Source organism: Episyrphus balteatus, chromosome 2 (assembly GCF_945859705.1).
Source record: "Episyrphus balteatus chromosome 2, idEpiBalt1.1, whole genome shotgun sequence".
Classification (NCBI taxonomy): Eukaryota; Metazoa; Arthropoda; class Insecta; order Diptera; family Syrphidae; genus Episyrphus; species Episyrphus balteatus.
The window spans coordinates 76,601,101-76,614,296 of record NC_079135.1 but is presented as its reverse complement, the minus strand read 5'-3'; the positions used below and the strand labels follow the sequence as shown (position 1 = coordinate 76,614,296).

The following is a 13,196-nucleotide window of genomic DNA, read 5'->3' as shown; positions in this document are numbered from 1 at the left end:
TACCTTGTAGAAATATTGATTATAGTAATTAGTTCAATGAAAACTGTTAAGAACCGATCTCAAGAAAATTACCTTGAAAATATTATATGGGAGTATCAGTTCGGAGCGAGATATGAAAAAAATCAGCTCATAATTTCATAAAAACATTTTGCAGATTTGAAGAAAATTCATACATATGTACAGTACGTAGATTCGAAAACAGCCGCGGAGGCCGATGGGGTACATGAAGAAAACTAAAGTTTTTTTTATTCTTTTTTCTCCATGATCGTAATGTTGCTTTTGAAAGTTACACGTTAAGTTTCTTCCAAAGTATTCCGACAAAAAATAGAATCGGTTTTTTTTATGAAAATGAAAACGATTTTATGCTTCATTTCTTTTGTAACTTAACGGATAACTCGAACTGAGTTTATATTCCGAACTGAGGTTTATTCCGTTCTTAAACTATCATCGTATCTGAACGGTACAAAATTTTGTCCGATTTCTAGTAAATGTAGAAATTTTGCAATGCGACCAATAAATCAATTAAGCTTTCGAAAAAATTTAAAGTGCTTTGAAAATTTTAAATTCTAACTGACATCATTTCCCGAGTAATTGTTTAATTCCTTTCAACAGTAAATAAGCCGGGATCCTTTCGTAGGAAATAAAAACGAATAGAATAATAAAAAAGAAATAAGCTTAGAAAATAATTTATTTATTAATTTATAATGCGCCCTATCGTGAATCTCCACGGTAGTTTTGTTAACCTCGGAGTCCCTCTGACCTTTTTTCTTGCGACCTTGTGATTTTATTTCCAGATAAAAAAAAATTGTATGCAATTCTAAATCTAAATTCCAGTTTGTTCTCATGTTTGAAATAAAGAAACAATTTCCAGCGAAATTTCTATTCACGATAGCCGCCAATAATACAATCGAAAATCCATGCGAATAACCTAAAACAAGGGAAGGGATCTTTGTAAATAAATGATTTCATAGACTTTTGGATTATTTCCACCATTTTTCAATGGTCATTTTATTTTTAGTAATTTATTTCTTTTATATAACGGCATGTTTAAAAACTTATTACATTTTTTATTGTTGGAAAAAAAATAATTATGTTCGAGACTCGTTTATTGTTAAGCGAAAATTATATAATTTATATAGATTTTTGTTGTTTTTTTTTTTGTTATTTTTTTTATGTGAATATGCCAAACATTTATTTATTGGTATGAAGTATGCATTTTTTGTTGTTTAATTTTAATTAAACACAACTAACAAAGAGAACACGTCTTTTAAATTTAAGTTGTTTTGTTTTTTTTTTTTATTTTTTTTTTTTTTTCATTTATTACCTTATTTATACCCAAAAAACCAACATTATGGGAAAAAAAATATTCAAGTAATGTCTAAATCTTTCCACATAACAATTCTGAAACAAAATACAAGCACATTTTCTGTTTTATATTGGCAGTACGCTGGAATTTTGTACAGGAGGTGACAGAAAGTAACTATGTATTGTTTTTTTTTCGTAAAGTTGTGACTAATCGTTCACTTATTTTTATTTTTTTTATTAATTGTAACGATCAACTCACATCTTAACTAAACTAGAAAAGCTTTCAAATCAAAAACATTTAAAAATAAAGATAAATTATATTTGCATACAAAAATTTCGACATAAAACACTTTAATACAAATCAAAATATTAAAGACCTTGCTTGCAGGCTGCGAAACATAACTCCTCATATCAAGCCAAAGAACAATTAGAATGAAAATATGTTAGCACCAATAGATTATACACAAATAAACAATAGGTTTTCAAAAGTTAAGACGTGCCATATATTTTTGTTCAATAAATTCAGTAGTACATTCTAACTGAATGAAAGGCGACTTATAGCACGAAAAACCAAAAATTAATTTGAATAAGATATCGAATGTTAAATGAAATTTTACGAATTATAAAGCAAATAAAGGTTAAAAACTTAGTAGAAGATTTCACCGGTAATATAAGTTTAAAACATTCTTAAATTTATATTTCTTGTATTCTTTAAAAATCTAACCTCCGTGGTACTATTATTACTTAACTTAACATGACCATCAATCTTTTTTCCCCGTTTTGAACGGAAACCACACACTGACAAACAAGAGAAATTTCGGAAAATGCATGTTAGAAATAAAATGCAAGTCTCTTGATCAAAAATGTTTCGTGTTATCTATTTCTAAAAATATTTTTTTTTTGTTTGTTAAAGGACAAAATCTTAGATATCATTTAATTGAAAGTTGACTAAGATCATGCACAATTCAATTGTTCTTAAAGAAATCTCTTCAAAAACTCATATTTTTTGCAGTGGAATTTAAGAAGCCATACAAAATAGAACAAAATCTAAGCTTTAAAAAGGTTATGCTATGCTTTAAAAAGTTTAAAAACGAACACTTTAACAAATGAATAAAAAATAAAATTTAAATAGTTATTCAAAGCAATGTAATGCAATAGTTTATTTATTTAAAACAAAATTATAATTTTTTCCTTAAAGCCTTCAACAGCAACAAACGAAACTATCTTTATATTTTTTTTTCTTTTGACTAAATTATTTTCTTAAACTAAAGGCATTTAAAAAAAAAAACAAAAAAATTATAAACCATCATTATATGAAGACATTTTCGAAGAAAGAAAATAAAAACGCTTCCCATCACCTCCTGTCATTTATGCCACCCATCCATACATTTATTAATCGTTTTCTGTGATTTTAAGAAATAATTAGCTATACGTGAAATCTTCATAGCATGGTGTGTATGCATTTGTTTGTTTGTTATTTATTTTTTTTTTTTTTGTTTTTTTTTTTTTTTAAGTTATTGTTTTATGATGAACTCAATCACTGGATTTCATGTATTTTTGAATTATGATCTAAATAGATGGTTTTTAAATTCAGTTGATTTATAATTTATTTTTGTATCCGTCTCTGTTTTCAATTGATTTGTTGTTGCTGTTGTGTTTGTCTAAAAATTATATTTTTTTTTTAGGCATTTATTTACTTTTATATTTTTTTTGATAGGTATTAATGATTTTTTTGTAGTTTTTTTTTTTTTTTCTTTTGTTTTAATTATTTTTACTCATCGATAATAACAAAATTTTTAATCCATTGATTCAGAGCAAGTATTTGCCCAGAAATATGCCAAAGATTGCTGTTACAATGGAGAGCGCTATGTAAAACATTGGAATTTGTTTATCCACCGTCGGTGAATATGGTTCATCCATTCTTTGCTGCGACGTTGTGTACTTTATGCGCATAAGCTGATTCTGTAGGTGAAAAGAGAATGATTAAAATTTTTTTTTTTGTTATTTTATTTTGATGCAAATTACCTTAAGGGTAAGATTTTCTTCCCTTAACTCGCTTCCTTCGTTTTTGAGTTGCCTTATTTCTGTTAAAAGCTGTTCTGTCTGATACGAATCATTTTGCTTTAGAAAGGAAAAAAGTACATTGAAATAAGAAAGTTTCAAAATTATTGAAAATGTGTTAATGAGAACTTCTGTAATGCATTTTGTGAGCTATTTTGTGCAACTACTCCAATTGATCTGTTGAACTAGTTCAATTCTTCTTTCATAAAACCTAGTACTAAGGTTGAAAATGTGACACTTTCTACTTTAATAGCAAATTAAAGGTAATAGTTTCTATCTTGTCTAGGGAATGTGTTTACCGAGTTCATTTATAATCAAATCGATTAAATATCGCCTGCCGTTTACTGTCAATAAATTTAACATTCGGTATTGCATAACTTAATCGAGTAGAACAGTTGAAGAAGTATGAAGAAACTATCATTTTTGCAAACCTGTTTGAACAAACGTAATAATGAAAAAGAACTTTAAACGCCTGATATTCAAAAAACCTACCTACTCTAAATCAAAACTTACTCTAAATCAACTGGAGGTTGACTCTACAAATAAATTGTACAAAAAAGATTATAAAGCATAGACTTTCAATTTTTTCATGATCTTGTGTGGATAATGTATATCTTTATTGAATGTTGATATTTAAGAAATCCTACTGAAGATAACTTTTTCAACAAAACACATCTATTGCTTGTTGAACTGTAAATGATAAATTATCTTGTTTTATATGCCTGCGAGAAATTATTTTACAAAATCCCAAAATAAAACCACAGAAACATGTGAAAACTTAATTTGTTAATTCCAATGATTTTTTTCAGTTGTCTACAAGTCAATGTAAAGTGATACCCATTTAGCTTTCGTTCAAACGTAACCGTTTTTATTTTAATCATACAAATATTTGTATAGCTATAAGATTTCGTAAACAACAACAAAAGAATATATAAACATACCTTCTCTTCGCCTACTGGAATTGGTGAAGCTTCATTAGTCACCACCTCTTTCGGAGCTGCAATAAAAGAAACGAAAATAGTAACATTTATTGAAAAAAGTAAAATTAAATAATATTTTAAATATTTATTCTTAATAAATATTTAGTACACAAACATGAGACATGAATAAACTATAATGAGGGCTGGCTATGGTCCTCAAAAGATTCAATCGGAATTTAATCATTAAAAAATGTAAGAGATTTTTTATAAAATTGATTTCATTTCGTTTACAAAGAGTTTGACGACCATTGGTCTGTTGTCTAATTTTGCATTTACAGAATTCAATAACTAAACTAATGGTTTGTATGAAAAATCAAATGGTAAAAACTTAAAACGAAAAATAATAATACAGTAAGAGGCACGTTTGGAAAAGTTTGTTCATTGTGATTATTTAAAAAATCAGTTTAACTTATGTCACATAGAATCATAAATGTTACTTAGTGCACATATTCAAAAAAAAAATAAATTGGTTTGCTTTTTGCTTTAAGTGCAAAAGAATAATGCAAAGTACTCAATAATTTCGTTCTATCACCCATTCTCATGAGAGTAAGTTTCTCAGTGACGTGTTTGGCGAGCTAAGTAGTAAACAAATTAACTGTTAAACGGAATTATGGAATAATATGATATTAACTGATGAAGAAATTCATGTTATGCTTTATATTTCGGTTGAATCCTTTGCTTCAATACAAGAAATTTTTTTTTTTCAGTGATGGATAAATTCAGTCAAATCTGAGATATTTAACCCTGTAAAAAAAATTGAACCTACGTATCAGTCAGAAATTCGAAAAAAGTTTATATCATGGTTGACATTTTTCTAACCTATTTTGTAGCCCTGTTCATGTCCTGCATTTTAATGAAAAAATGAGCTCTTTATCACCAAAGAGTCGTTTTTTTGTTAGAAAAATGTCAACCATGATATAAGCTTTTTTCGAAATAATGACAAAATGTGTTTTTTAACAAAAAGAATTTGACTTAAAATGGCTACCATTTTGTGTTTACTCACTCAAATACAATGAAATTACATACAACGATAGAAAATAGTATAAGGAAGAGAATGTATGTTTATTTTTTGGTCTACGACAATCTGGAGCAAAGATATTAGTTTAGAAGTAAAATATCCCAAAAAATGCATTTTTGTGAATAACTCCGCTAAAAAGAATGATCAGGTGGTGAGAAATTGGGGTTAAGCCTTTTAAATATACCCCTATCGATTCATGAAATAAAAACTGACAGTGCCTCTGTGCGCAAGGTTAGGCCCTTTTTTCCGACGCTTTGACTGGAGTAATTAATAACAGCCGAGTTTTTTTTATAATTTTTTGTTTTTTAAATAAAAGTAAGTACTGAATATAGAGTACTGACTATTAGAAAAACTCGGCTTAGATTAGAATAGAAATAAAAAGAAAATTATAATTACCTGAAGTATCAGCTTCTGATGCCTCTGCTGGCATTTCAAATACACACTTTAACTTAGCGTCCATCAAGTTCTCAGGTTCAACTTCTTTCCACTAAAAAAAATTGTTTAATGAAAATTTATTGAAAGTTTAATTTATTATTAAAATGTAATTACCAGTTTGCCAAAATCCTCAACACCTTCCGGGACGACCAAGCTTTGAACCATGAACTTATGTTTGTTCTTTTCATTTGGATCGTAAACAAATGCTTGTAAGCAGACTACACATAAAAGAAGAGAAAAAAAAAATATATTTTAGTCAAAATAAATTTATTGTTATTTATTTCATTTATAACGAAAATATACTTACTTTCCACTTTAATATTGGAGTGTGGCATAACATGGCCAAAGTTTGGACGAACACAATATTTTTTTGGAGCTGTTGTTTTGATTTTGAAAAGTACTGTTTCTTCTGTTGGATTAGACAGTTTCAGAACAGTAATAACTGGTTTCGTAAAAGGCCCTGTAAAACAAAATATAATAAATTTTAATATGAGGAAAAATAAAACAGGATTTATCTCATTTGTAAGTAAGACTCCATGTGTGGGTTGGCAAACAAAAAGATAAGAGCCAACCGCCCCTAATGTTTGTATCTCCGAAAAAATTATTTACGTGAAAATTCCTAAACATTGCAAGCCTCTTGAAACAAAAACCTTTGAAAGAGACAAACATTAAAAAGCATCTATAAGTTTATAATTCCTTAATGGGGTGACATTGTGTTTTCCTGACGACACGTCGCGTCGCCGTCGCCTCAGAAGCAAAGTGTCCTATCTCAAAATTTTGCGATTTTGAGTTCAGTATACAGAGAAAATCACAAAACAATAAGCTATTCTCTATTTCATTGAAATACTTCTTGCATGATCTAACCCGTTATTCATAAAAAAGCAGTTCAAATTTCTAACAACAAAAATGGAAAGTATATAGGGTGGGTCAAAAAAATCGAAATTCTTTTTTTTAGTTTCTACTCCGAAAAATAGATTGCTAGACACCTCTAGAATACACACACCAAATATGAGCTCTTTATATTAATGGGAAGGTCCTCCGCTTCGCAATTTTCTATTTTTACATCAAGCTTCTACCTAAAACAAATCATTTTTTTATAAATCGACTTTTTTGCAAATTTCTTTACATATTCTTGTAGAAAATTGAAAAGGTCTCAAATACTTTTTTCGTTTATCTAACCGGTTAATAGATATTTGAGGCCAAAAAATCCAGAAAATCTTTAAAAATTCGTTTTTTGTTCTTAATTTTGTAACAAATTGAAAAATTATAATAATCAAACGCGCAACACACATTCTTGTAGGAAATAGATTGCTCCCCAAAAAAGGTCTTATTGACTTTTTTCATTAATCTGACCATTCTAAAGATATTCGAGGTCAAAGTTAAAAAAAATTATAAAAACATTTTTTACTTTTAAAAATTTTCTAATTCACTGAAAATTCATTATTTTCAAAAAAGCAAGATATATTATTGTAGGGGCTCAAATGTTCTACAAAGAAGTCCTTAGCAACAAATTAATTGCTTTAACCGTTTGTCCAAATTGTAAGATTTTAAATACACTCCTACCTCAAACATTATGTTTAGTTAACTTTCATTAAGAATTGTTTCTTCTTCCTTAAGAAAAGAAGTTGTAATGTTTAAAAAATCAATTTAAAAATGTATGGAATTTTTGAGTTCTTGATTTCATTTAAATTACATTGCGTAAATTTACGTGACACAATGTTAAGTGCCAAAGGTTCTGGGTTCAAATCAAGCCCTTAATTTATTTATTTTATTGCATACATTTATAAAATTTTGTAGCATAATAATGTCTGTTTTCTGTTACTTACAAACTATAAACGGGAAAAGATTTTCATAAATTTTGTTTTATTTGAAAGGTATGGTTGATATGACAGTCTCTCTATTACAAATTAATTTACATATTATCTATATTTTACCGTTAAATTAATTTGTAGTTGTTGAAGCAATTACCAAATGCACATAGAAGATCATGAAGTTAGAACATAAAAGAAGTACCCTGAGGAGGAAAAGAGATTCATTAATATAGACAAGCACGAGTGCGAAGTCATCGGTCTGGTGTTTACAATCAAATGTTTACAATCATGCACAGTGACGAGCAAAAGTGATCAATATTTTGCCTTTCTTAAAAAAAGGTTTAAACTTAAGCGTTGTTTAAATGAAATCGTTTCAAATTTTTAAATTTTGTATCACCATTTGTTAATTTAAATAAATGCTTCATTCCACATAAAAAGCTAGTGTAAAATTGGAACATATTTTGACTCTACCAATTCACTGTTGAATTTTCGATTTTCATACTGTCTAGACAATTTCTTCAAAATTTTCAAGAAATTCGGAATCAGATTGAGGTCGGGGCCATGTGCTGCTGTGTTGGGTTTTCATTTTCTTCTAGTTGAAACTGCAGCAGGAATTTCAAATATACGAAAACCCAACAAATGGATATATTTTGCGTCGTAAATCTGAGATATTTTACGTCAGCACATGGCACTGACCTTAATATCACTCAGAATCTGTTGACAATTTTGAAGAAATTTTCTAGGCAGTATGAAAATCACAAATTCAAAAATGCTGACTTTTGAGTGTTTTAAGATGAAATACGATCGGATTCCAAAATAGTTTCTTCATAATTTGATGAATTGTAAGAAGTGATAAAAAAGAATTCTAGTGAACTAAATATATTGAGGCGAATGCCTTATCCAAAACCAGACGAAATTACACAGGGTGGAGCTAATTTTAATTTTTTGGAATTTTGTTTTGTTTGTAATATTGATTATTAAAAAAAAATTAAACAACAAAATTAAAAAAATAAATTAAAATAAAGTTAAACTAAAAAAATTATAAAAATGTTATTTATTCTGTGAGATGTCTATTATTTGTTTTCCAAGTTTATTTTTTAGGTTTCAATTGTAAGAAGGAATAACTGATGGGGGCTTTTAAAAAAGAATAAATCCATAAATTAATAAAGAAAAAACAAAATCTGTCTTTTACAAAAATTGTCGTGCGTAATTTTGGCAAAAACTCGAGAACATCTTACCCGTTTTGGCTGATTTTTGTTTTGTTTTCTTTATTTTAATGCTGTTTTCATTTTCATATTCAGAAAAATAAAAAAAAGGAAATTTAAGAAGAAAAAAGAAAAATTAAATCGAAATTTTCGTTTTTTTTTTCGAATTTTTGTCAAATGGGAGCTTGAGGCATTATTTGACACCTTCTATTTTCAATATTTATGGTAAATGTAATTCACTCTGATGGTATTTTTATTATACACTTAGGAGCAAAAAAATGGAATCAAACTTTTGCGTTTTTTTAAAACGTTAATTGGCCAGGATGTAATTGACATACATGAATGTTAATTGCACCATTAAAAAGCTTGAAACAAAGGCTTTAAATCAATACTAGGAACTTTAAAACCCGTTCACTTTATAAGGATCCAATCAACATAAATGAAGCATGTAAGCAAAAAAAGACTGAAACTGAAACAGAGAGTATCTGGAAAATTTAACATTTTAAAAAAATTAACTGCAATTTATTGACAGATAACGTCAATAGTAACGGTAGGAAAAAAAACTGAAATTGAAGCAAAGAATATCAAGAAAATTTAACATTTAGAAAAAAATGAAGTGCAATTTATTGACAGATAGCTATGATACTATCGTATGCATTTTGAAGTTTTTACCAACAATTAAAAGTAAAAAATTCAAGCTTTTAAATGAGACCATAAAACTTGAAGAAACATTATTTTATCCATTGCAATTTTTGTTTTAAATAAAAATTATCTTTTTTGATTCCGTTTTTTTGCTCTTAAGTGTACAAAAATAACTGCTTACACAAATAACTGTATCCAAACTGTAGCCAAACTAGTTCATATTGAAATTCTTTATTTATTGAAAAGTTAAATTAATTTTTTTGCATAATTTTTTTTTATTATTTTGTTGCATATACAGGGTGTCTAAAAAGTAATGGATTAAACGAAATGGGTTGATAGGCTAACTTAAGATCTCTCAGAATTTGGTAACTTGTTCATCCCAAATACTTACAGTTCTTGTGAAATTTCGAAAAATCACTACTTTGCAACAGCAAAAAACCCTTGTATTCATCATAACTTTTTTGTTATAATTTAAGTCGAATAAAGTGCTCTGGTGAAAATGTAGAACATTAAATTATCTACATTTTATACCTTTACAGTTTTTTTTGTACAATGCACGGTTCTTGCACTATAGCTCATAAGACTCGAATTAGGCTCACAGGGTATGAAAATTGTATTTTTGCTCCCAACACTACAAAAGCAAATCTTAGGAGGGGAAAGGGTGATTATCTATTGTTTTGGTTTACCATGAACCCAAAAAGTGCAAATTAAACCCAAGCACAAAAAATATTTTTATTTTTGTCGACCTGTGTTATTTATTTTTAAATGGAGTTTTCGGAATGATATTTACCAATTTTATATTTCTTTTCTTAAGTCAGAAAAGGTAATTTTGAGGAAAATGAAATTGAAATTTCAATTTTTGTTTGTTATGCTGAATATTATTGTTTAGAAAAAGTAATGATGCAGAAACATCTATAAGATGGTTTTTTAATATCCATATGCTGTTGACCAGAAAATGAACGTTTTTCGTTTTCTGTCTTCCTCTTGACCTTTCCCCTTAGGATCAATTTTTGTATTTAAAAATTAATGCAAATACAAAGGAATTAAGTCAACTTACGCCCTTAGTACCACAACATTTTTAAAATTTTTGACTTAAACCATTTGTACCGAATTATTTCTAACGGAAGGAGATACGCTAGAGCTATGGCGATAGGACCAAACGAAAGAGAAAAAAAAACAGACTTAAGTCCAATAAAAATCCAAAAATCGATTTTTTTTTATTTAACCTCTTTGCACCCGGCAGCAAATTTTTAATAAGAGCCAAAAATGTGAACTGATAACTGATTTGTTCTAACATGCCTAACATAAACATTCATTTATTAATTTTCTGGGAAACCTACACTATCTCCAAAAAATAAAATCTCAATCGGATAAAATCTCCAGAAAATTTTTGACCCCATGGACAAAATCTCCATGGGGAAAGGCATCCAATGGACAAAATCTCCAATAAATAATTTTTTCTCCCATTTTCTCCAAATCCCCAAAAATCTCCAATATGCAAAAACAAAAACGTCATAAAATGATAAAAAAAACAATGTTAGTCAAAGTAAAATCAGAACTAAACACGACAATTTTAAAATCATAAAGGTTCTTCTTTTAAAACGGAATAGAAAAAATAAATTGTGTAAACAACCGTGACTTGAACCTTCCTTGTTTGACCTACCATTCGTGTGCCTTAATGATTCTAATATACTGGAAGGATACAGCGAGTTGAACTAAGCATAATCTTTTGAGGCAAGTTATCACAGCATACAATTAAATATGAGTAAAAATAGGTTTTTCCAAAATGAAGATACACAACTTGCGCATCTGAAATTTTGGGATTTTCGCTCGGAGATTTTTTTTTTTTGAGATTTTTTCCTGGAGATTTTGTCTATACCCAGGTTTGTCTTGGGGATTTTGGATTTGGGGATTTTCTCTTTGGGATTATGGGTTTTGGTCATTCTTCACCAACCCTAATTTTCTGACTTTATTCGATGTTTTTACAATAGTATTTTTTTGTATTAAAAATCTAATAAGAAGCTACATCTTTTTTCTAAATTTTCAAAACAAATAAAGCAATAGTTGCACGTGCACACATGCACTTACACATACTTCGAGCTAAAACTGAAACTAAACATTTCCCTACAAATTCAAACCCCATGTACATATTTGTACTATTACCTAAATCGCAAATGAATACCTAATCTTTCAAAAAATCCAAGTAGATATTGCTCCTTCCAATATCAAAGCAAAACAAGAGAACATTTTAATTAAACCTCAAACTTTTGTTCGAAATATTGTCTTGGAAGAAGTAGGCCTTCCTATTAACTGAAGCCCTACAATCAATGACTTGTAAAAATACATTCATGCCGACTACATACCTACAGACATATATATGCACATTCTAACCAATATGCTTTTAAAACAATGACTTTTGATCTCATACCCAAAGAGTTAATTATTGACAACTCCAATAGGTATACATATATATTTTTTTCTTTTGTAATAATTTTTTTTTTGTTTAAACAATAACAACTGAAAAAAAAGAATTGGGCAATAGTTCAAGTCTATATAAAAGCTAGTATACCTACACACATTATTACGTACCCTACTTTTAGTATAGTGTCCTTTAAAAATAATCTAAACCAAATGTATGTCACCGTAGTAACATTGCGGAAGACCGTACTGCATATTATACAAAGGTGCAAGCAAGGACCAAGAAAATTAAAGAAAAACAAAAAAATTTAAAGATTATTTTTGGAATCGAGCTAATTGAAGACAACTTATGTTGATAACAATAATCCATTTTATGATGCGTATTACCGACCCACCAGATTCATTCATTTATCGAATCGAAAAATCGATTTTTCTTTAGCAACAATGAATGTATGAGCAATATTGGGCGAATGTCACGAAGATACGTTGCAGAATTGCACATTTTACTTTTTACTTTTTTTCTTTTTCGGTTTTAGTTAATTTTATTTTCTTTGCTTCCACACAATCGTTTTACCATAAAAAAAATATATCATTAACCCCCGGTTCACAATCAGAACAGAATTAATATAAAAAAAAAAATGGTTTTTTGGTCGAGCCCAGATCAGCACATTTAGTGCATCCATTTTCTTTGGTCATTAATTTTTCATGTTTGCCAATAGTAATTTTAAATAATTATTGAACTTTGGCAATGAATATAACAAAGATTCATAATTTCCATTTCTATCAAAATCATAATCTTCATAATTACATATGAGAAACTAATTTTAACCACAAAAATTCTGTCCTAGGGATATTAAAATTCTGAAATATTTTTATAATTTTTTTTTTTTTTTTTCAATAATAAGAAATATTACGTACCACGGAATCGTAATTCATTAGGTGGGTCAATTACTAAAAGTTCCTTTTTATTATTAAACATTTTAGGGCTTTCCTTGGATTTTTTTTTCTTTCTTTTGCTTTTTTTTTTATTTGATGAAGTTTTTCGGTGTTGTTATTTCTACTTGTGGATTTGCTTGTTTATTCTGTTAGTTTGTCGTTGTAATATTTAAGCGTTGTGGCCGTTTAGAAAAATAATAATTTTCACTCTGGGATTTAACAGAAGAAAAATTGCAAAATAGTACTTTTAGTTTTTTTTTTTTTTCTTCAAATCTGAAAATTTACTCCGGCCTTCCGTTCTATGCTCCAGCTTTTTGGCAAGAAATCCAACGCATGCGTCATATTTCAGAAGAAATTTCGATTTCGATAAAGTAGTGACGTAAAA

The 13,196-nt window shown here is 28.3% G+C and overlaps 1 protein-coding gene across 1 annotated transcript; it reads right to left on the bottom strand.

Annotated features, from left to right (window-relative positions):
* Positions 1-2,586: 2,586 nt before the first annotated feature.
* On the bottom strand, positions 2,587-13,148 carry LOC129909877 (vesicle-associated membrane protein-associated protein A). Its single transcript, XM_055987005.1, has 7 exons — positions 12,794-13,148; positions 6,107-6,259; positions 5,914-6,017; positions 5,761-5,851; positions 4,308-4,363; positions 3,331-3,426; positions 2,587-3,267 (listed from the first exon to the last, which is right to left on the bottom strand). The coding sequence occupies exons 1-7, from the start codon at positions 12,852-12,854 to the stop codon at positions 3,115-3,117; spliced, it is 714 nt and encodes a 237-aa protein (XP_055842980.1). The 5' UTR covers positions 12,855-13,148; the 3' UTR covers positions 2,587-3,114.
* Positions 13,149-13,196: the final 48 nt, after the last annotated feature.